At 35.3% G+C, this 22,569-nt stretch overlaps 1 protein-coding gene across 1 annotated transcript in view; it reads left to right on the top strand.

Moving 5' to 3' along the window:
• The window catches only part of Gp210 (nucleoporin 210), a 101,009-nt gene that overhangs the window by 23,297 nt on the left and 55,143 nt on the right, over positions 1–22,569 (top strand). Inside the window, exons 17-20 of the mRNA XM_014244700.3 lie at positions 4,369–4,487; positions 4,804–4,902; positions 6,076–6,312; positions 6,385–6,531. Of these exons, the coding sequence (XP_014100175.2) occupies positions 4,369–4,487; positions 4,804–4,902; positions 6,076–6,312; positions 6,385–6,531 (602 nt within the window). The remainder of the gene's footprint in view (positions 1–4,368; positions 4,488–4,803; positions 4,903–6,075; positions 6,313–6,384; positions 6,532–22,569) is intronic.

Below are 22,569 nucleotides of genomic sequence, written 5' to 3'. Positions count from 1 at the left end.
AAGTTGATCATTTATATACAACGTGCGTTCCAAAGTAATCAGTATAAAAGTAACAAAGTAAATTCTAGTGGCTCCATCTATATGTCGACTAGTGCGTTAGAATCTGCTATCCTTTATCGACTTCCAGTAAAAATTTCATGACATTTCATCTGTTGAACCAAAAATCACATTTTAAGAATCAACCACTCCCCGTATTCATGTGATATGGCACCGTGCGACTTCTCCCTTTTTGGAAAAATGCACTTTCAGAAGGAGACTATTTTGAATAAAATTAATTGATTTTGCCGATAAAACCATTTGTTCTGTCTTTTTTTTTTAAAGTCCTGTTTACTTTGGAACGCTCCTTGTATATACTTTACAGGGTTTCCGTTTGGATGTTACAAACATCATGACAAACTTAATATACTCTGTCCCGGGTATGAATGTCGATCAACGTAGATAAACATTACCACCTTACCTATATAGCCAAAGGCGACATTTAAGAAAAAAAGAAGGAAAAAATAATATCTTTATTTTTCTTCAAAATTAGCGGAACGTAAAACTTGCAAAGTTTTTTGGTAATCTCGATTTAATGTACCGTGGTCGCTCGATTTAAAAAGGGCAGTTTTGAGAAAACGCGTTAAAAGATTTACACATGTGCTGTAGCTGACTAACCCGAACGTTTCGATAGGAAACATTTTTGTAACAATTCTATCAATTGAATATTTTACGACCCTAAAGCGTACTTTAAGCCACTTAATTGTTTCGATATTTTGAAAATTCGTAGACTGGCCTAAGACTTTAAATCTTGAAGATGGAATTGGTTTAAATTTTGAGTAAGAAATATTTGCCACACGTGTTTTCAATACTTTTTAGGTTTTACCCTATTTGCACAGTACTTGCATATATCTTAGCAGTGTATGTTTACTATTCATACTCTATTATTAGCTTTTTTCTGTGTTCATTTTCCATTTTTCGAAGATTAACCCTGAATATGCGTGAAGAATATACTAAATAATCTTAAAATGCATTAAAAAGGTTCTACGGCACTAAGACGGCAAAAGAAGCGATAAAATATAATAAAAGATTTCAAAGCGTCTGAAAATTTCGCTATTCACTAAAAAGCCACTAAATTGCCAAAAAATCGCGACCTTGACTTTAGCAATCAACATTTTTGTGGCACTTCAACAGCCACAATTGATCACTTGAAACTGAAAGAACGCCAAGCAAATGCGAATTTAATAACAAAAAAAAGTGAAAATAAAAAATGAAGAAAATATTGGAGACAAAACGAATTTTAGCAGCACACTCAGCGAAAAGTGACAAATAAAACAAAACGTAGTTATCGTTGGCCAACGACTTGGCTGGCATGTGTCATGAGCGGCCGTAATACCAAAGTCCTTGCTGGCGCTTTAAATGTGTGGGCTGTAATCTTTTGCGTTTGAATGCAAAAGTCTGCAGCAAATTTTATAAGAGAAGCTCTCAGAGGACGAGAACTCGAAAGTCCACTTAAACGCTTCATCATCCCACTTCCCGCCCTACGCCTGTCTGACCCAATTGTGTAATTTTTTATCGATAATTGAAATATGCACTCATTTTAATGGCTTTGAAACGGTATACTCCATTATTATTGTTGTTGTTGCTAATGTAAACTCATATAAGCATTTGATTGCGCACTTTCTGTTTCGATTACATAAATATCTTTCTTGAGGCTTGTGTCAAATGTAGTTGAACTTTACCCCGCTCCCCCCAATTCTCAAACTCTTCACTATGGCAAATAGTCTTCAATTGAGACAAACAAACAACATTTCTGCATTTAGTTCGTTTCTGTAATATCTTTTCGATTTCTGTGTTTTTCTTTTATTCATGCCAGAAATTTTATGTAGTCGATCAGTGCAAATTTCGTAATTTTTCGAATGGAAAACCGTTTCCTTTGGAATTTTCTTCCATTTGAATGTTTACACTAATGTAAATGCATTTGTACAGTTATGCGCAAGAAAATAGTTTTTTCTTACTGTGCATATTTTGCTATTTTAGCGAAAACCTGAGAGACTAGTTCGCGTATATACAAACAGACGTACATGGCTAAATGGACTGGAAATATATATATTTTATAGGACGACGTTTTCTTCTAGGTGTTACAACCTTCGTGGCAAACTTAATATACATAAACCCTGTTCAGGGTATAAAAATAATAAAAGTTATAGAAATATTGTAGAGTGCTGATCGTGTTTTTAAAGTTACAGGGCCAACGACATTCTTCTATTGTGTCATTATTTAACTCTGGACTCTTTAAAGGATAACGTCATCTTTAGCTCCCAGCTATTAATAAAACTGACTTTCCGATAGATTATAGGATACCTTTAAACTTTTGGATACCCACTTTGTCTCACGATTTGTTTTTTGCTTCGATCCCTCAATCTTAGCGTTTACCTTTTCGATGTCGCTAAATCGCAGATCTTCAGTGAGCATTTTCTTGAGGTTTGAGAACAAGAAAAAGTCGCTGGGAGTCAGATCTGGAGTATAGGGTTTACTTGAAAATTCTTATAAATATTATTTTAGAGAACTTTACTTTATCTGATTTGCTTTCCATATTTAGAGGTTTATTTATTTTCCATTCTTCTCAGAAAAATTTAATAGCTAATTTATGGTTTTAGTATCACTATTTGATATATTAGATATGTTAAGTCGATAGTTTTGTGAAAATTGTAATCTGAGTATAAGCGGGGGTTCGGTTTCCGGATAGTTTTTGTGGCCAGTTTAATGAGAACTAATGCCAGTGTTTGTCGTGATGGAAAATCGGTGTATTTACTATGTTACAGTTAGATTCTATTCACTTCTATATTCAATGTGTGAGTTCGAAAACGTTTTCGAATTCTCTGATAACATCTTTGCCATTATAAAATACCAAGCTTGGTTTCAGATGTGTGTTCAATACCGAGTTTAACCTAGATTGTGTGACTCTCCTTAAATTATGTTTATAAAGGTGATGTTGCCACCTAGGTCTTGGGTCGCATTACATTTTTGTAATAATTTCTATAAGCTTCGTTGCTACTACTCTCCAATTTTATGTACACGTGTGTACCGTTATGTATTTGTGTTGTGTACTTCTGTACTGTTTAGAGAAAGTTATTGGAGCAAATTTAATTCAATGAAATATTTATACTTGACCAGCGGCATTAGTTTATCTCATTGCCATGGCTTGTTGGCCATTTACGTTCACTATCTACGTGCTGGCTATCGCAGAGCGCTGCCGCAAAAATCCCAGCAAAATCCTTGGGCATTTGTACTGATTCCACTTTATGTATGTATGTGTATGTTGGTGATACTTTACCCAACTTTATTGTCTTAACTTTAGGCCGATGGTGGCGCGCTTTGCGGTTGTTACACAACTTACATTTGTGTTGGTGTCGCAGATTTAGGATTTTGCTAATGAAATTAGCGCATTGCTGTTTTCCTTGCCACAACAACAACTAAGTGAACGTAATAAATTGCAATAAATAGTAAAAAAACAACAACATATAAGTACATAGACAAGAAGCAGTCATGTGAAAGTAGTGTCATTGCGCTTCGTGCACGAAGCTTTCTTACATACATACATAAACACAACTATTATATACATTATACTTTTATGTCTGAAAATTAAAGGCATTGCAAAGCCATAGTTTGCCCCAAGGTAAAAGCGTCTAATTTTGTGGGAAATTTACTCAATTAGGTTTTCACACTCCAGGCTCACTGAAAAACATACATACATATATAAATGTCCTTACAAATGTGTAAGAGGCATTTATGAAATATTTAAGAGAGAGTAAAGCCGAATTTCAGTAACTCTCCTTCATTAGGGGAATTTGCGCGGTAACTGGCCATATTATTAATAATTACTGTTATACAAAGATTTTGTTTATTATCACTTTATATAGTACTATAGTCACAGGACTCGTTCTTGGAAGGAAATAATCGACATGATTGGCATATTCCATTGACCTATAATAAAAAAGACATAACTCCTCCTTCTATTCCTTCATAGCTTGTTTATACTTTTCTTAGAGTCACTGTTAAGTTTTAGAAATATAAGAAACGAATAAAATGGAAAGAAACTGTCAATTTAAATTATGACCACCAACGGATGTGTTGGTGTTAAATTGTTCTGACAAAAAAAAGTACTTGTGACTGATTTAAGTATGACTGTCATTTGATACCATGAAACCAGAATACAGTAAAGACTGCACCAGTGCGTAAAATTTTCGGAAGAAATAGGAGAAACTTTCGAGGAACTACCAGTATATGCATTTTTTATGATTACATCTATAGACTCTAATAGTAATTAATCATTCATGCCTTACCTAATTTCAACTTAACTAAACCCTTTCGCTTCCATACCCTTTGCAGGAGTTGCACGTGTGCTGGGCAATCGCTTAAAATTGGGCGAGAAAATCGTCGTTTCTAACGGCGATAAGGCCAGTGGCAGTTCCATAAAATACGATGTCGAAGTTCGTGATGCGGATGTGGTAAGTAGCACTAGTCGAAGTTGAAAGAAATCTACTAGTCTGGAAATTATCAGAAAAAAATACAAAAATATGAAAAAAAAAATATAAAAAAAAATAGAGAATTTCCTCTTCTTAAAATTTTCATTTGATTGCGGGTTTATGGTGTCACTCCTGCTGTCTGCACCCGCTGGCGCGCGCCGCTCAAGATATGTTTGGTTAAAGTGTTTGCTAATACGGAATTTTGTATTTATATGTGCCTTCATATGCATATGTTTGGTTATGCGCCACTTGTAAAGCTGTTCGCTAACTTTTTCGTTTGTTTGCGTTTACTTTACAGATTCAATTATTGAAATCATTCGATATATTTAGCGGTTCAACGTATCGAGGACATTTGGTTGTGCGCAATCATTTGCAAGTGGATAAGTTTACCAACTTGGTGAGTATAAATCCACATAGGTTTATCACATGTACAGCTGTGGTCAATAAAATAGAAATGTTAAAGTATGTGTAATATAATTTAGAAATAGTGATTCGGGTAAAGTCTTATCTTTGACAATTTATTCTGCGGGTAAGGAAATCAGGATCCAAATTCTTTCTTTGATGCTTAATTATATAATTATTTGAGTGACATTTTGATGCGAAATGGCGGCTAATGGTAATTCTTGGATCTCATGTTGTCTGAAACAAAATTAGATCTAAGTCTACATAAGGCTTGCTAGTAAAGTACGAACGTTTGGAGCTTTATATAATTTTGTCGATTTGCAAAAAAAAAGTTAAAATACAAACAAATGTACCAAATAGTGGTTTCGAGTTAATGAAAGTTATGTCGATGATTACTTAATCCCTCGACCTCTGACTCATAGAGAATTTATGATTATATATAAGTTATAGTAAAAATAAATTCATTTTGAAGTTATTTTCATAATAGCACTCTCAGAGAAACCCTCGTCTCTATTGGAAATAAACTGAGAGACTCAATTTCCAAAAGTTTCTCTTTTCACCAGTAAAATTCTTCCATTACCATGTTAGGACTATAAGGTTAATGCATATGAAGTTCCCAACCGAGCTCCCGGAGCTTCTGGCGAGCCACTATCCATGTGTGTGGCCTGTTCCTGATGGAATACAATTCTTTTAGCTCCTACTAGAGGAGTAAACACATAGCAAAACATTTGATAATAAAGGGAACTATAATGACATAAGGGATGAACAAAAAATATAAGTCGAAGTTGAAAGAATTAGGTAGTGAAAATATCATATTTTGTTTTTTGTGTAGGCTCACTCTTATTATTTCAACCGCAAGTGTATGTACATAACCCATATATATCGCTCTATATACTAACGTTACATATAGGTTTATGTGTGTTTGCATACGTGTTGGTGTAAGTTGCCAGCCACTTGAGGCATTGACTCGAAATAAGCGCATTTATGGTACTTTTTGCAAAGCAAAGAAAGTAACTGTAACTGCTATATTTCTTTGTAGTTTAAATTAGCATTTGCTTATTCTATACACACATACAAATATGCATTTTGATTTCTGTATATTTCTTCCAAAAAATTACTTTCATTTTATATTTTCCGTTTTTCTTTTGCTTGGCTGCCGCCTCGTTAGCTCGCCAGAAATATTTCGAAATGTTCGAGTGCCCTTGAACGCATGTCTACGGTTAAACTCTTTTCGTGCCGCTTCGCATCCAAACAGTCCTTGGGCCGAAAGCTGCTCGAGCATTATGTGGTAACGCCCATATTCGAGGCCACCACCGGACGCTATGCGTGTCAGATTGAATTGTCGTCGAATTTCAATGAAGTACTCAGCATTGTGAAGACTAATGATGTCCACTTCGATTTGGAGGTACGCTGCTTGTATTTTATTTTATTTTTGTTGTGTATTTATTGTTATGTTTGTTGTTCGGTCACTTTGCAGGCCCAGCTGCCGAACGGTCTATCGGATGTTATGTCGTTGAAATTTGTACCCGGTGTGCGTGTTACACCGGAAGCGCTGCAGGCCACTGAGTTGCAAGAACAAGATTTAACAATCACTGGACTGGATAAAGTGCTACAGAAGGTGGAGGTGAGTTGACGCGCACACACATTTATACTTACATGCACAATAATATACACTTTTCTAAAATATTTGATGTCGGTTTAATGAGTTGAGCGCAAAATACTAACACATGTATGCTCAAATTGAAGAATTTTGCCAAATTTGTATTATGTAACTCACTTGAGTTGACTGGTTCATTTGCATTCATTGTGTGAACGTTGGTTTTATGCTTACACAAATCAGTGATCAAAGATGGTTAGTTATGCAATTTATAATATTTTCTTGAATGAAATTATTGTCAACAGTTTCTTTTTTTCGGAAGTTCGAATTAGATGTTCTAACATAGCTTTCATAAGCTTTGCATAAAGCGTAAGGTTTAAGAACCTGTTAATATTAAATCTACGAGTGAAGAAAGTATCTACAATGGCTGCTGTGGTTCAGAACCAATGTTATTAAACAAAAACAGAATAATTAGGAAATATTTTTAAAAGCTTATGACTACATGATAATGGCGTTCAACAATAATATTTATGAATTTTGCTCGAAAGAAACAAAATAATATAATTATTTATTAACATTTCCCAACTTAATCTCCTTTGGGGTTTTTCATAAGCTGTGACTATAATCGGGCTTCAAAATCGATGCATCGATTTGCTATTTCTGTGCTCGGTATCTTTTGGCGTTGCACTCTTGTCAAAATATTTAAGTGTAAAAGCAACAACAAAGCTAGTGAGTTGAATTCGATACAAGTGAGTTGATGAAAGTGTTACTAACCGCCGTCTTCAAGTTGTGTTGCACAGATTCTAAAGTGAATGTTTCAAATAACAAATTACTATTAAAAATGAGAATACAAAGATTTTATCTTTGATTTTAAAAACTTAAAAGCTAAAGTGAAGCCTTTGGAAACCGTACTTCACGTACGTGAATCCAACTATAGTTGGATGAAACTCATTGGAAAGTGAAGAGAATATTAAAAATTAATGCAATAACAATTTACGGGCGACCTGCGGTTAGGAAGAGAAAGGGAAGGGGGTTAGTTGAATTTTTAAGGGTTAAAAGCGGTTTACTTCGATCTCCGGTTTACTACGAGTCCTATGAAAAAAAATTACATAGCTAAGTCGTAGGTAATAAAATGATTTACAACTTTTGACATAACCTCAAAATTTATGTGAAAAATTCAAGTATCCAATATTTTGGCTTTTTTATTTTATCTCTTACAAAAATTTTTTGTTTCATAAAATTTGGGGTAAATGAACTTTTTTATGTCCCAAACACACTGTAATTTTTATACTCTTGCAACATGTTGCTACAGATTATTATAGTTTTGTTCACCTAACGGTTGTGTGTATCACCTAAAACAAATTGAGATAGATATAGGGTTATGTATTTATAATATAAATGATATGGATGAGGAGACAAGTTGAAATTCGGATGTCTGTCTGTCCGCCTGTCTGTGCAAGCTGTAATTTTCATAAAAATTGAGACGGTTGCAAAAAAGGGAGAACGAGTTCGTGGATGGACGTTAATCGGACCTCTGTTACGTTACAAAACGTCATTAATCAAAACCAAATAAATTGCCAGAACTAAGCACTAAATAAGATATAAAACTGTTATATGGCACAGGCAATTGCCTAAAAATGTTGAAAATATGGGCGTTGTCTCGAAGAGGTTTATTGTACGTATCTCCTAAGTCACTTAAGCTGCAAAAACTAAATTTGCTTAGGAAGAATCCTTTAAAAAACCTCTACCGACAGTGTGAAATCGATTTATAAACGCGCTTTCTCCCTATATAACGGTGTTGTTAAAAACTACTAAAACTGCCATAAATGCGCCAGAGACATTAAATCTTACACCCAGAATAATACAAAAGAGCTTTATAGAAGCCACTGAATATATTCGGATAAAACTTTGCAAATATAGAGTCTTGAAGTTATGCGATTTTGCGTCTAGAAACTGTCAAAATCGGACCATGACTGGACCCCAGTCCGTATGGCTGACATTTTGCCGAAAATATCGGTCAATCTTAAATGTTATTAAAATTCGGGGAAAATTTTTCTTTGATAATAATATACCCTTGTGTCAAAAATTGGTTGAATCGGATCAATACTTCCTTAGCCCCCATATACCTAATATGAAGATTTTCGAACTTCCAGTTGACTTTATATCATTTATGTTATATCGGCCAATATGCTACTTAGTTAATTGAAATTGAATTATTTCTAATAAAAGTGTATCCTTTTGCCTAAAATGGACACCCTATAACTGATATTCAGGAATTTGAAACGGCCGGCTGACTTTACTTCATATATATAATATGTTTATGTTTATATATTTATAAAATTGCTTGAAAATAAGTTCTCAAGAATACCTGAGCAATGTCAAAAAAAAAAATGCAATCAGCGCTTTCATTTCTCTGCCCCCAAAATAGGTTGGTCAAATTGTGTGATATTTCAATGAAATTAAGTGGATTTTAGTATAATTTTCGCAGACAGGAAGTAAAATATAGTAATTTACTGCTCTACAAAAATGGTATCTGTTTTTTTATTTTTCGATGAATATCTCGCGAAACTGTCTTAATCTGCATTTCTAATATAATTCTGGTCTCTATATTTTGTAGGACTTTGTTACAGATGTGTTCGGCGTCTGTTAATGTTTTGAAGAGCTTGCGAACATAGTTTTTTAAAACAGTTGCCCGAGCTCGTGTTTGTGTTGTTGTTGTAGCGGCAGAATCGTGCTTGTGTCTTGCTAAGCGGTATTAATATATTTCTATTAAAATCTAGATGTCTTTGAGTAATTTTGCAGGAAAAGGAAGAGGGCGCCGAGCTTGAACACATTAATTGTCATTAGTTATAAGCCGTCAATATTTTAAGTACTTCGTCATTACACCCTGAGCAGTGTATGTTGAGTTTGCCACGAAGTTTATAACACCCAGGAGGAAATGTCGAAGACCTCATTAAAGATATATATAATATAAATGATCAGCGTGACAAGCTGAGTCGATTTAGAGAGGTTTTAGCTAGTCTCTCAATTTTAATATATCCTTATGAAATTTCGCACACGTTCTTTTCTCCCCAAGAAGCTATTCATTTTTCGAAACCGGCGATGTCGAACCGCTAAGAGGTATAACTTGTTCCCCATATAAGGACTTGAGTTTGATCGGTCAGTTTGTTTGGCAGCTACATATATCTCTCTCTATTTGACAAGATACCTTCACGAAATTTCTCATACATTATTATCTAACACATCGCGACAATCTCCGAAGAATCTGTTCACATCGGACAACCATAGCATATAGCTGCCAAACAACTGACCGATCAAACTAAAGTCCTTGTATGGAAAACTCTTTTATTTGTTAATGTATCTTCATGAAAATAGACATACATTATTACCCAAGCCATTGCTACAATCTCCTAAAAAATTTAGATCGGAAAACTATGGGATATAGCTGCCATACAAACTGACCCCTTAAAATCAAGTTCTTGTATGGAAATTTTTTTATTTAACAAGACATCGTCACGAAATATGGCATATATTATTATCTAAGGAATCGCTATAATTTTCGAATATATTGTTCAGATCGGACCACTATAGCATATAGCTGTCATTGAAACTAGCCGAAGTTAACGTTTTTTTTTCGTTTTTTCTCTAAATTTTCTGCCTCTATATTTTTTGAAAGCGATTCTATCTTCCTCCTTTGTTTTGCAGCACCGAACTCAAGCTGCCCCGACTTTTAATTGATTAGTCAGTACTTAGTTTGTGCTCATACCACTGAAAATTGATTTGAAAAGTTAAAACGCCTTGGGCTCTCAAACTACACATTTAAGACATTTCTTCTATTGCGGAAAGATATATTTTCTATTCACTTTGGCAATAAATTCAAATTGAAATTCTTTGCTTTTGTGCCAGCATCCTGAAGCTAATTTCTGCTATTCACGCACACATACGCGCTTATACAAACATATACTCGTATATGAAAGCGCATAGAACTCATGCTTTCTCGGTTTTTTACTTAAGTTTATTACAATTTTCTGATGACATACTTTTAGGCGACTATTTAAGTTTAGAGAGAGAAACAAGCTTGCGATTGCATTTGATTTACAACTTTATCAATCTGCCATTAAAATGCGTTTAATCTCGGAATGTACTTTTTGCCAGATTAAAAATATAATAATGCAAAAAAGCAATAAAAACAACAATTACTGCAAAGAAAACTGAAAATAAATCGCATTTTCACTCAACGCATTTGTCTCATGAACTTCTCTAGAAATGGCTCCGCTCCGATTGCGCTCCAGCGCTTGCTGCGCGCCCCTCTCATTTCACTCTTCATAAACTGAAATGACAAAGTCAAGTAATGAAATACTTTTGAATAAGTTAAATGTTGAAAGTTTGCTTGTTCGTAAAGTATCTAGTGAATAAGCGAATATAGCTCAAAAATCTACAAAAAAAATTTACTTTCGAAAATCTTGAAATTCTCTGATAAATTAAGTCAGTCAGTTACAGTTAAAGTTGCAGTTGCAGTAGTTGTTGTTGTTTCTCTCAGTTATGTTGTTGTTACTATTGTTTTTAAGATTACTTTGTTGTTATTGTTCCTATTTGCAATTATTGTTGTTTATTGGAGTTGATGTTGTTGTTGCTATTTATATAACTGGCTAAGTATGTTGTTGTTGTTATTGCTGCTTCAGTTGACTTTTTGTTGCCGTTGTTGTTATGTGCAATTGTAGTTGTTATTTGCAGTTGATGTTGTTGTTGCGGCTAGCAGTTGTTATTATTATTATCTTTAGTTGTTGTTTCTCTAACTTTCATTTGTTGTTGTTGTCGTTGCGTCTTGCAGCTCCATTTATTGTTTTTGCTGTGCAAAAACTACACACGAATTGGCCGACAATATCCCGAACAGCTCCCAAGGCTTCCCAATTCACTTGAGATCAGTTGACATTTGCGCGCAGCCATAACTACCGTTAGACTCTTACAAATTTTCCGTATTGCACGTCATCTTCCCTTTTTTTTCATTTCAGCAGCGCCACGTGACGTAAGAACACCGTTGTTAGTGTGTATGTGTACGGCTGTGAGTGTATATATGTGTGCGTGAATAGTTGTGTGTGTGTGTGTCACATACATTAATACATTCACATATTGAAAGCTATGCGAATATTTTTTCAGAATGGAAGTTTTTCAATGTCTGTGCAAAATTAAATTGATGCCGCATGCAACACAAGAGCTTTGCAGAAGAAACGGATATAAAAAAGCGTATAAAAAAGACACCGGATATACGGTGAAACGGAAATGTGGGCTCAAGATGAATGTTGACTGAAGTTCTATTTTTCAGCGGAAAAACGCTATTTGAATATGCCTCAAAATGCCTTTATATTTTCCCTTTTACTTGAATGTTTTGCCGAATGCTTTAAAGGCAGAATTGTTCGCGGAAATGGTTCTGCGAATCTCTATACTTTAAAAAAGTGATGTTCTGAATTTTATTTGAGATTTCTCGTTTCAAGTGAAAATAAAACAGCTTTTGAGGGGGAACTAACCTCAACTAAACTCTAAAATAGCTTTGTTAGTGATTTCCCAAAGCTTAATAGTTTCGTTTCGTCTACAAAAGATGGGTATGGTTCAGAAAATGGAAAACTAGGTACTTTAAAAAAACTTGTATACATCTATAGTAAATATTGCATGCTTGAATTGTTACTTTCGGCGTTAAATGGATGTTTATTTATTTATTTAGTGATCAATAACTATCTTGAAAATATGAATACTTTTTACAGATTATAAAAATGAAGTAACAACACAAAAGTAAATATTACTTAATTATATTAGGTAAGAATAATCTAAGGTTAGATTTCGCTTAAAAGAAATATAGAGTCGTAAAATTTAAAGTATAATATTTTAAGGTTCTTAAAATACGAAAATTGGAAGTGTAACATCTAAATTAAGTAAAGAAAATATATCATGACTGCGAAGGCTTCTGGTAGCAATATGGAAAAGGAAATGTATAACGAATCACACTTTATGGGTTTTATTCTAGCCCAGAATTTCGAACGTTTTTTGGTAATTGATAAAAACAAATCCATTGATATTTTTACTATGCATTTTATTGTTTGTTTATTTGAAGGGTGTTTCTTTTATATATGTGTTTTTTAAAGGAGAAAGAAAACGCATATAACCTAATGTTATGATAAGGGTTTGCCATTATGTTTTGAAAATTATTTTAGACAAGTGACCGCCGCTGTTGAGTCGTATAAATTTCAGCCGAGCGACCCAATTTGCAACCACGTTTTGTAGCAATTGCAGCCATATGTCAGCAATAACGCGCCGAATATTTTCTTCCAAGGTGGCGTCTCGGGCTTATCTGTGTAGACAACCGAGCTCACATAACCGCGTTAAAAATATAGTTCAGCGGTGTTAATTCCCACGATCTTGCGATGCGCTCACCAAAAGTTTCCTTCAGTAAATTGATTATTTAGTTAGATTAGATGTAGGCATCGCTAACGTAACTATTCAATCAAAAGTTAGCTTCATAATTGAACAAAATTGAAAAAATTTCGTTGCGCGAACCAAATCATTATTTCGGTAATAAATGTACACGATTTACAAGGAGTAAGTCTGTTCATTATGAAATGGCTAATCGAATCGCGCGAAAAGTGTGGCGATTTAATTCCATTTGCTGGCTGAGATGAATATTTTAAGTTACTGTAAACAACACAAATAGCGCTCGTTTGTCAAAACGTTCTGAGTATGTGTAACATAACATCAAAAATATCAAACCTTACGATGTAGGTTTGAGTTGCCAGATTACAACACTAGAGTGGCCAAATCCCAAAATATATAAGAAAACCTATGTAATTTTGGATATAATTTTTGTAGTAAAGATTGGTGTTTTACGTCGAAGTTGGCCTCAGTCTCGGCGATTACCTCTTCATAGGATCGCAAAAACTCTTTCCAGCGAGCCTTTTTTTGAAGTCTAAGTACAGGCAAAAGTCACTGGGGTCAGTTCCGTAGAATACCATAGCAGCGGAAGCAATTCGAGAACAATTTTTGAGAATTTCGCTTGTTTCCCTTGATTTGTAACACTGTAAATTGGCCGCGAACTTTGCACAAAGCTTTCGCATAACCAAATATTCATGAACGATTGGTCCAGGTTAATACGCAAACTTTAGATTGTCAGCTTTTTAAATTGAAATCAATTTACAGTCGCTCAAAATATTTTTTTTTTTAAATCCAGTACATGGGTACCCCGAAAGGAAACGTCGGATATACTACACAATATATATATTATATAAATAATCTGCATTACGAGTTTAGTCGGTTTAGCTATGCCCGTCTGTCTGTCTCTATATAGGTGAACTTTTCGTCGTTCTTTTCTCCCCAAGAAGTTGCTTATTTGTCGGATCTTCCCTTCTGATATTTTCATCGCTATCGCACCAATTCAAAAGCTGTGAAGTTTAGAATACATGGAATAAAGAAAAATGATCCTAAAATACAAATGATTTCCCAAAAATGGCGGTAAATGGTTGAGAAAAAGCACTGTAGCTGAGCTTTTTGGGGGAAAACAATCTAGTATTGTTTAAACAAATAATCTAAGGAAGAGAATCAGTTAATAGCTATATAAGTATTTTCGTTTTCATAAAAATATGCCGTTAATATCTGTTTAGAATTTCCAGGAAATCGGGCGATAATTGCGTTGCTAGTACATACGAGTATGTATGTATTTCAATGGTGAGCTTTTTGTAAGATACTTCCCTTTGTAAATAACATGTATTCACTATTATTTGCAGCTTACCACCTAATTGATCTACATATAAGAATTTTATAATCATTTCTGTAATGGTAATGCAGACATTTTAAGGAAAAGGAATGAATGAAGTAAGAAGTAGTAGATGACAATGCACGTATTATATTACATATTTTATAAAGAGGTAGTTTTTGTTGAATATGCTTACTTTGCACAGTTAGCCGGAATAAATAAAAGTCCCGAGTTCGATCACTTCAACAGTTTTTAATAAACTAAAAACATGACTTACAGATTTTTGTTATAAAGTTCAAAGATGTACGTAACTGAAAAATGCTGTTGTTGTAAAGAGGAATAATCATATGATACGTGCTATCCGCTGTTGCCAGATTTTCAACAGTTTTTATGCGGGAATTTTAATTCTTTACCTCTCGATGTTTGTCTTGTGTAATAATCAATTGTAAGACTTCTCTTTATCGTACTTGTATTGCAATACGAAGAAACATAGAGTTCGATTTTTTAATCTAAATATCTCGTTATGAAATTGGCTTCTGATTACCAAGTCCACGCTTTTGTTATGTCGCTTACGCTCGTATTTCCATTTCCAGAGCAAATTATTGCTTTGCTTTCCCTTTGTGTGCAACTCAAGTGTCGACAAATTACCCGTTATTCATATATAAGTACATATGTTTGTATGTACGTATGTATAACGGTGATGTCATGCGCCATCTCAGCTGCATTGCAGTTATTTCTCTTGCATTATAAAGTAATTTTCCGAGTATAATTCGCCATTAATGCAATTGCAGCACAATGCATTTCACTTCCTTTCATACAATTGTACATGCCATACTTATACCTAACGGTAACATTGTACGCTCTTTACACACACTTATTTTTAATGACGATGCCGAGTATCGGCAATACTGATGGGCGGGCCATGTCGATGATGTCACTAATGCCGATACCGTTAATGTTGCTATCGTTGGATACCAAAGGACGGTGAGAGAGACGAGAAGGGTGATGTCGCTGGTTTGTTGCTGGCGACGGAAATAAAAACGTTTGTCTGCCTTGCTGGGCCACGTACGTGCACCTGCTGTATATATAAGAATTCCTCCTGCACATACACATACATACACATACATATATTCAATCGTTGGCGGATGTATGCCCACTCAAGGAAATGTTTGGTTATTGAATAATTTCTTTTCTTACTTGTTTTGCTTGCCGCTGCCGTGGACCAAGCACACTGCTGCGTTCGTTCACTTCCGTTGGTTATATGAGTGTGTGTGTGTTCGTGTGCGGAAATGGTTTGCATAACATTCAGCTATTTATGTCTCTCAATTTTTAATGAGCTTCGATGAGTCTTTAGCACTGACGTTATAGATTTCATTTACAGAGTTACCGCGTGGGATATATGAATACATTTACATCAATCTCTGTTCTGTTTTTTTGTAAAAAAAAAAATGAAATATGAATACAATAACAAAGCTGTTCAATCGAATTTAATACATGATAGTGTGTAATTGAGGTATTAAACTGGTATAACTATTTGGTATTTTATCGCTTTTTGCTTTTATTATATTGCTAAATATTATATATGCCAGTTGTCTGTTCGATTCGCCACTCTTTTAAGTTTTGATGGATTGTATTGTACCTTTCATTAATAAATTTTTAATTTGCATTACTAAAATCAGAAAACAGGAAGCAAAATATCTGTTGTATTTGTAATGTTGATTTTATTTTGAACAAGAAAAAAGTTAAATTCCGTTGCACCGAAGCAATAATATCCTTTACAAACACAAAATATTCTTTACAAGAACTTGATTTTGATTAAATGATGTAGTGATCCGATCTAAAAAATTTCTTCTTAGCGTTGCCCTGGACAATAATCCATGCCGAACTTCGTGAAGATAAATATCAAATAAAAAAGTTTTTCATATATTACTTGATTCTGAACGTTCAGTTTGTATGACAGTTATATCCAATATTAGTCCGATATCGGCGATTCCGATAAATAAGCAGCTGCTTTGGGACGTCCCAAACCGAGACTAGCACTAATCTGTCATCATGTGGTGATCCTTTTCATCTAGATACCTTTCTTCCCTCATTTTTTGATTCTGGTGATACCGCTCTCTCTGTTCCTCACTATAATTTCGTAAATTATCCACACAAAACTTTTCCATGATAATTAAAATACTGTCCTTCCACGTCCACTGCTTTGGAAAACTGCTTTGTCATTCCTAACTTTATCACGTATTAAATCACTGAGTTTATTTGGAGTAAATAACTTTGGCGTAGATGTTTTACCCTCTCATTCACTACTCCCCGTTAGACTGTACCTATTTCTGTGAATATGACGGCTTCATTGTTTCATGGCATCAGTAAAACAGAACATTTTGCAGATTGTAAGTCTAGATATCTAAACGTTTGATCTTTATTAAAACCTTCCGCATCATTTTTCTCATATTTTCGGCAAGGAACCTTTTAGATTCATATTTAATTTTTTAGAAGTTCTGGAGTTGTTAATAAAGATGGTTAACACTAAATATAATGTGATAAAGTTTATCATCCTATAATTTTCTATAACTCACACTAAACACCTCTTTTGGTGCTTCTGAAGTTACAATCCTGTTGTATAACAAAATTTGGCGATTTTTTATACTTGTAGTAGTCAGTTGGTATGATATCGTATGAAGAAATATACTGGTTAAGCTCTTAAACTTTTTTTCTTAAACATCACAGTTAAAACTCTTGACATAAGCTTAAACTCGCGTTTATGGCTCAACGTAGCCATACTATCAAAAAATAGCAATTTTTGTACGATTAAAAAGAAGTAAAATTAAACTCAGACTCTCTCAAATATTGAGGTTTAACTCCCTGACAAAATCCTAAACTCGAGTTTATCTTGGAAATTTAACTTACTTTAGGCAACCGCAAGCTTTCGCGTGCATTAAAAATAATTTTAGAATATTTTAAACCCTACAGGAAAAACACTTGACATCATTTTAAACTCGAGTTTATGGGGAAATGTGAAAGTATTGTGAGAAAATTGCATGCTATTTGGCACTTATGCTGGAGTTTTATGAAAATTCTTGAGTACATTTTGGCATAACTCCGCTGTAAGCTTAATAATAACCATAGTAGTGGTTATTACTTGTATACATTATGGAATCTGTTCTCTCAATAACAATGTAAATAACATCTGATCCTTGTTTGAGAGTGGCACACTAAGCGTGATTAATAGATTTCTACGGATCCTAGAAGTTTTGTGCCAAACAGAACGTAAAAAATCCGTAGAGGTATACTGGTATTCGGCGATACTCGTACAACCAATCTTCGCTCTCTCTCTCATTTAGGGCCGGAATATCACATTTCATACAAAACAGTGTGTCATTTAAAATTATATTATTTTAACATTTTCTGTGAAAATTCTCATAAAATTCAAACATCTAGTAATTTGTGATTATTTGCCCTTTTGTAGAGTGACTTTTAAAATTCACCACAAATTTTGCCGCAGCTGCTAATCGACCATTCAAGGACATTTTTTTAATGTACTCGCTGCATAACTTAAAAAAATACACTAACCAAAGCACTTTTCCTTTGCCTTGGCTCGCAGTCAAGTGCTGCTTGCATTTTCGAAATTTCAAATTCGTCCGAAAAATTGCTATTTTAAGTATAAAAGTCAACTGAAAACTTTTCGTATTACTTAACCGAAAGCCAACAAGAGCAGAGATGTGGAGCGGTGAGTACAGCTGCTCGGTTAGCAATTTCCTCAACCACTCAAAGTGTATGTGTGTGTGTGCGCTTACATATCAAGTTGCAGTTTCAATTGCCCATAATAATGTGATTCTTTACACAAAACAATTCCTTGATTCGATTCAATTTTCAAGAGACTACACTTCATGTCACACTCATTGCCAACTACTGCTCCGTATATTGTCCCATGTCCATTACCCACTTCAGCTACAGCAATTGTCTGAGTGTGTATTCGCTCGCCGCTATACACTGAAGACTGAACGTCGCTGACGGACGGGCAACTTTAAGTAGGTCGAAAACTAGACAATATAGTGCTGCCGGTTAGCACTACCGTCCAATAGTTCCACTTGTCTATGTTTGAGTAAGTGTGAGTGTGGCGTCTGGCAGAAGGCTCGGGCCGCATACTCAAATACGTACAAGTATTTACAACAAAACGTCAAACTATTACAATACCCGTAGTATGGAGTGTTTGCTGTAAAAGAATTCAATAAGTGGTTGCCTGCAATCTGAGTATCTTCAATGTCTCCCAATGGAGAGACAATTGAGTTGCACTCGTTGCAGTGCTTAAGCTTTGACGGGTTTCTCATATCAATGGCTAAATAGACATGCTCAAATACAATGTGTGTACGAGGGAACTGGAAAAAGTTCGCTTACTCAGTTAACTGTACAAAATAAATGTGGGGACAGTTAACTGCATATAATTGTCCTGAATACTATATGACTTCATAAGGAAAGAGCAGAAAATTATTGCTTCAATAAAACAAACAGTGTGTGCCCGAGAGACATTTATTTGAATAAGTAATTGGATCAACTCTACCGAAGTTCATCTTGTGCATGGCGAAGAAGATAGTTCAAAGACTATTGTACAATTACCTAAGCTAAAATTATATCTAAAATATATCGCTGCCAGAACTGATTATTCGTGAGTTGACTCAGAGAATACTGAACTCAAGATCGACAGAGTGCAAATACAACCTTATACTGCGTCCTTACGTTCACTTAGTCGACTACAGCTTTCGTTATAATTAAAAATACCTCTATGTACACTCTTCAGGCACTTTTAGTGTTTTGTCTAAACAGTTTGCAAATCTGTTCTGTGATCGTCACATATCTGAATGATGTCACCTATCTGAATCTAACCTATGTTAACTTCACTGATTATGATCCGAATAAAGCAAAGTTCGACGTCGGTCCGCATATCCTTGTTTTAGTTTTATTGATTCGGAAGAATAGAATTTATCCATTCTGGATTTTGCTAGTTTTGAAAAGGTTATTAATTTTTTTCTTTCAAAAATCGAACTAGAAAGTCTAAAGATAGATAAAAGATTAAGAAAAGGTTTTTTATCCTGATTAGGTTTGGAAAGGTTATACTGGCCGACTGCCACGCCAAATATAGACCTACTGGTCTTTAGAAATACCAGATATAGGTTCACTTCAATTTTAGCTGAAGTATTCGTATACAAGAAGTCAACGCTTTTTGCGAACCTTAAGAACGAACTGATATCTAATTTTGATGCTTCATCTAGTCCCTTGAACTGCGAAGCTCCTAGATATCTTAAGACGATTTCTAGATAAGGCTACACAGAAGCATAGGTGGTGTTGCATCGTGTATCTCATGCCTACCTACCTGCACTTTGTGCATATATCATCCAGTAAGTTGTGACCTGTCATTAAGCCAAAAACTGTCCTAAAGTCCTTTCGAGACCGTGTAAGTAAAAAGCATGCGTGCTTTTCTTTATAAACTGGAAATCCACAGTCTTAAACTGTTAGCAAAATGTGTGGTGATGTCCAACTGAAAAAGTTAAGGAGCTTCAAGGATTTGAACAAAAGTCTGAGTAAAAATCGGATGAATAGTCACTGCTTATGTCCAACCGAAAAGTCCACGACATATCCAAACGGTTCGACATTTTCATTATTCAACTTGTGGAGTATCCGTTCCGAATGCGTAGAACTAACAATCGATTGAACTTAACATATATTGGCTGTTCTTTACATAACCTGAGGATCAGATATAGTAATCTTTGGTTCCATGGTCGGTAACGCAGAAACTCGAAGTGGTCGCACATTTTCGATATCCTCTTTGCGAACACTTTTACGCATCCATGAAATGTGCCTTGTGCCATAATCTAAGTTCTTTCTCTAATGTACTATACTATTATAGGCATCCGACACTTGTCTAAAATATCTCCAAATTACTTAAGATTCAGTGAATTCTGAAAAGCCGAACTTTGGTTGATACCTACCGCGTCTTTAATCGGCATGTGACATCTACACTTGCGCGGTCAGGCACGTACGAGTAACATTTAATGTGCTGGCATATTTTGCAATTGCAGTCAGTTCATACATATGTTGTGCCCTGTGGCTTTTAAGCGCCTTGTGATATGCTTCGCAGCAGTCGTTTTATGCCGGGAGGCGCTGCTAAAATCGAAAAAGAAAATAACAAAGTAAGTTCTAGCTCTTCTAATTTTCTAGTGATGTGCTTTTCTTTTTCTCTTTTTTTTTCCTCCGAAGACACTGCAATTCTCATCACCATCATCGTCATTATTTAATGCGCAAATTATTTCTAACGCTTAACATTTAATATTGTGCACTTTTATTGAGTTCGATGGTCACACCACACATGCAATGCATTCCTGAGCACAGTCATTCCTCCCTACATAGCACCGCATGGCATAGCATGGCATACGAGCGCATAGCACCACAACTTTGGGGCAGTAGCAAGCGTGGCATGCACTTTAGTGGCATGAATTTGCACTTTGCCAAATGCTTATGCAGCTGCAAGCAAGTCAAACCAAAACTGAAAAAAAACAGCAACAACAACTACAGCGAAACATGTGCGGGCGAATATGCCAAATGTATTAACGTCAATATTCTTCCTTTGATCGCCGGATGTAATCGCAAAAATGGCGGCAGTCAGTGGAGTGTGTATTAGTTGCTTGGCTCGGTTTGTATTAGTTGTCGTTCGATGTCAATGACGACGTCTGACGTTTGCATACACGCGCAGATTACGTGTGTTGGCATACGAGGGTGGCTCAATAATTATTTAAGCTACAAAGGAAAAAATCGCATTTATAGAAACGTTTTCTGGAGAACTGCAAGCTGGTCACCATTTCATTCCACTTAAACGTTTGCTTTGCGAGTGACTTCTTGAAGTGCTCGGGGAAAAATTTAGATAATACGATAAACAAGGTGAGGCTGTAGTTTGTTGTATAATTCGACTATTTTAACCATGGCAGAAGTGGGAACCGTTGCATTATCATGGTAGAAGACCCTTATACCCTGAATATGGTATATTAAGTTGGCCAAAAAGTTTATAAATATATGTAAATGTTCAGCATGACGAGTTGAGTCGTTTTAGCCATGTCCGTATTCTGTCCGTCCGTCTGTCTGTATACACGCGAACAAATCCCTCAGTTTTGAGATATCAGTCTGAACCGCTAATATTCGACCACTGTAGCATATAGCTGCCATACAAACTGAACGATCAAAATGCAGTTCGTGTGTGGAAAACTTTTTTATTTGATAAGATATTTTCACGATTATTGTCCAAGGTAAACTGTCCGATCAAAATCAAGTTTTTGTATTGTATGTAATCTTTTGTATTTGGGAAGAGTATTATAGCTTTAGTGCATCGAAAGTTAATATTTTTTCTTGTTTCTTTAACAAATGAGATTGTTTCTTCTCCAATTCCACGTCGAATCAGCCCAATCATTTTCAGCATTGTAGAGCTCTGTGACAGTTTTTCTACAATTAGTTTTCCAGATAGTCGACATAAATCACACCTTTTGAATCGTAGAAAATGGACAACCAGACGCTCTTCACCTTCTTCGGAACAGGTTCGTCGCTCAAGTCCACTGTTCTGACCGCTATTTGGCCTCTGCTTTGTACCAGTGGATCCTTGTTTCGTCAAAGGTCAAAGTCGAACTTCTTGGGATTGCACTTAAATAGTGGACTTACAGTTGCGCCTGTTGTCTGAAGTGAGCAAACGCGAAACTAATCGCACCGACAGCTTTCTCAATCATTTGAGATGCCTGCTGTTTTAGCTGTCTCCTGTATCTTCAAAAGGCGGTCTGCTAATACGGGATCGTGAACTATTCTCATGTTATTCTCCTTGGTAGCGGTTTTTGGGGCACCCGGCCGAAAACCGACGTGAGCTCACGTTCAAACGCTTTAAACAAATTTTTGACAGTCACCGTCGAAATAAAGGAGTCACTACATACAGCATCTAAGGATTTTTTGGTTTCATTGCAGCACTTTCCTTTGAAGAATATTTCTCATTTTATACTTTCCTAAAATCGGCGGACACGTCTACTCGCAAACGTGGTCTAAGCAGTCCGATTCAGCTCACATTTTGTCAGTAGCCGTCTACGAGAATATAGTACTCGATAGTAGATTTCTCTTGCGATAGTAGCGCCATCGAGCGGTGAGCGAAGCATTTATCGAAAAACCCTCGTATATGTGTGTGAATTTGTGAATTGGTTAATGTGTGTGTGTTTGATACTGTGAGTGAGCGTACATGTTTTATGATTTTAACTGCTGCCATACTCATACTTACACACACACCAACACATGTTTGTGAAGAGAAA

The sequence above is a fragment of the Bactrocera oleae genome, chromosome 4, assembly GCF_042242935.1.
Source record: "Bactrocera oleae isolate idBacOlea1 chromosome 4, idBacOlea1, whole genome shotgun sequence".
Classification (NCBI taxonomy): Eukaryota; Metazoa; Arthropoda; class Insecta; order Diptera; family Tephritidae; genus Bactrocera; species Bactrocera oleae.
This window is presented reverse-complemented; position numbering and strand designations above follow the sequence as displayed.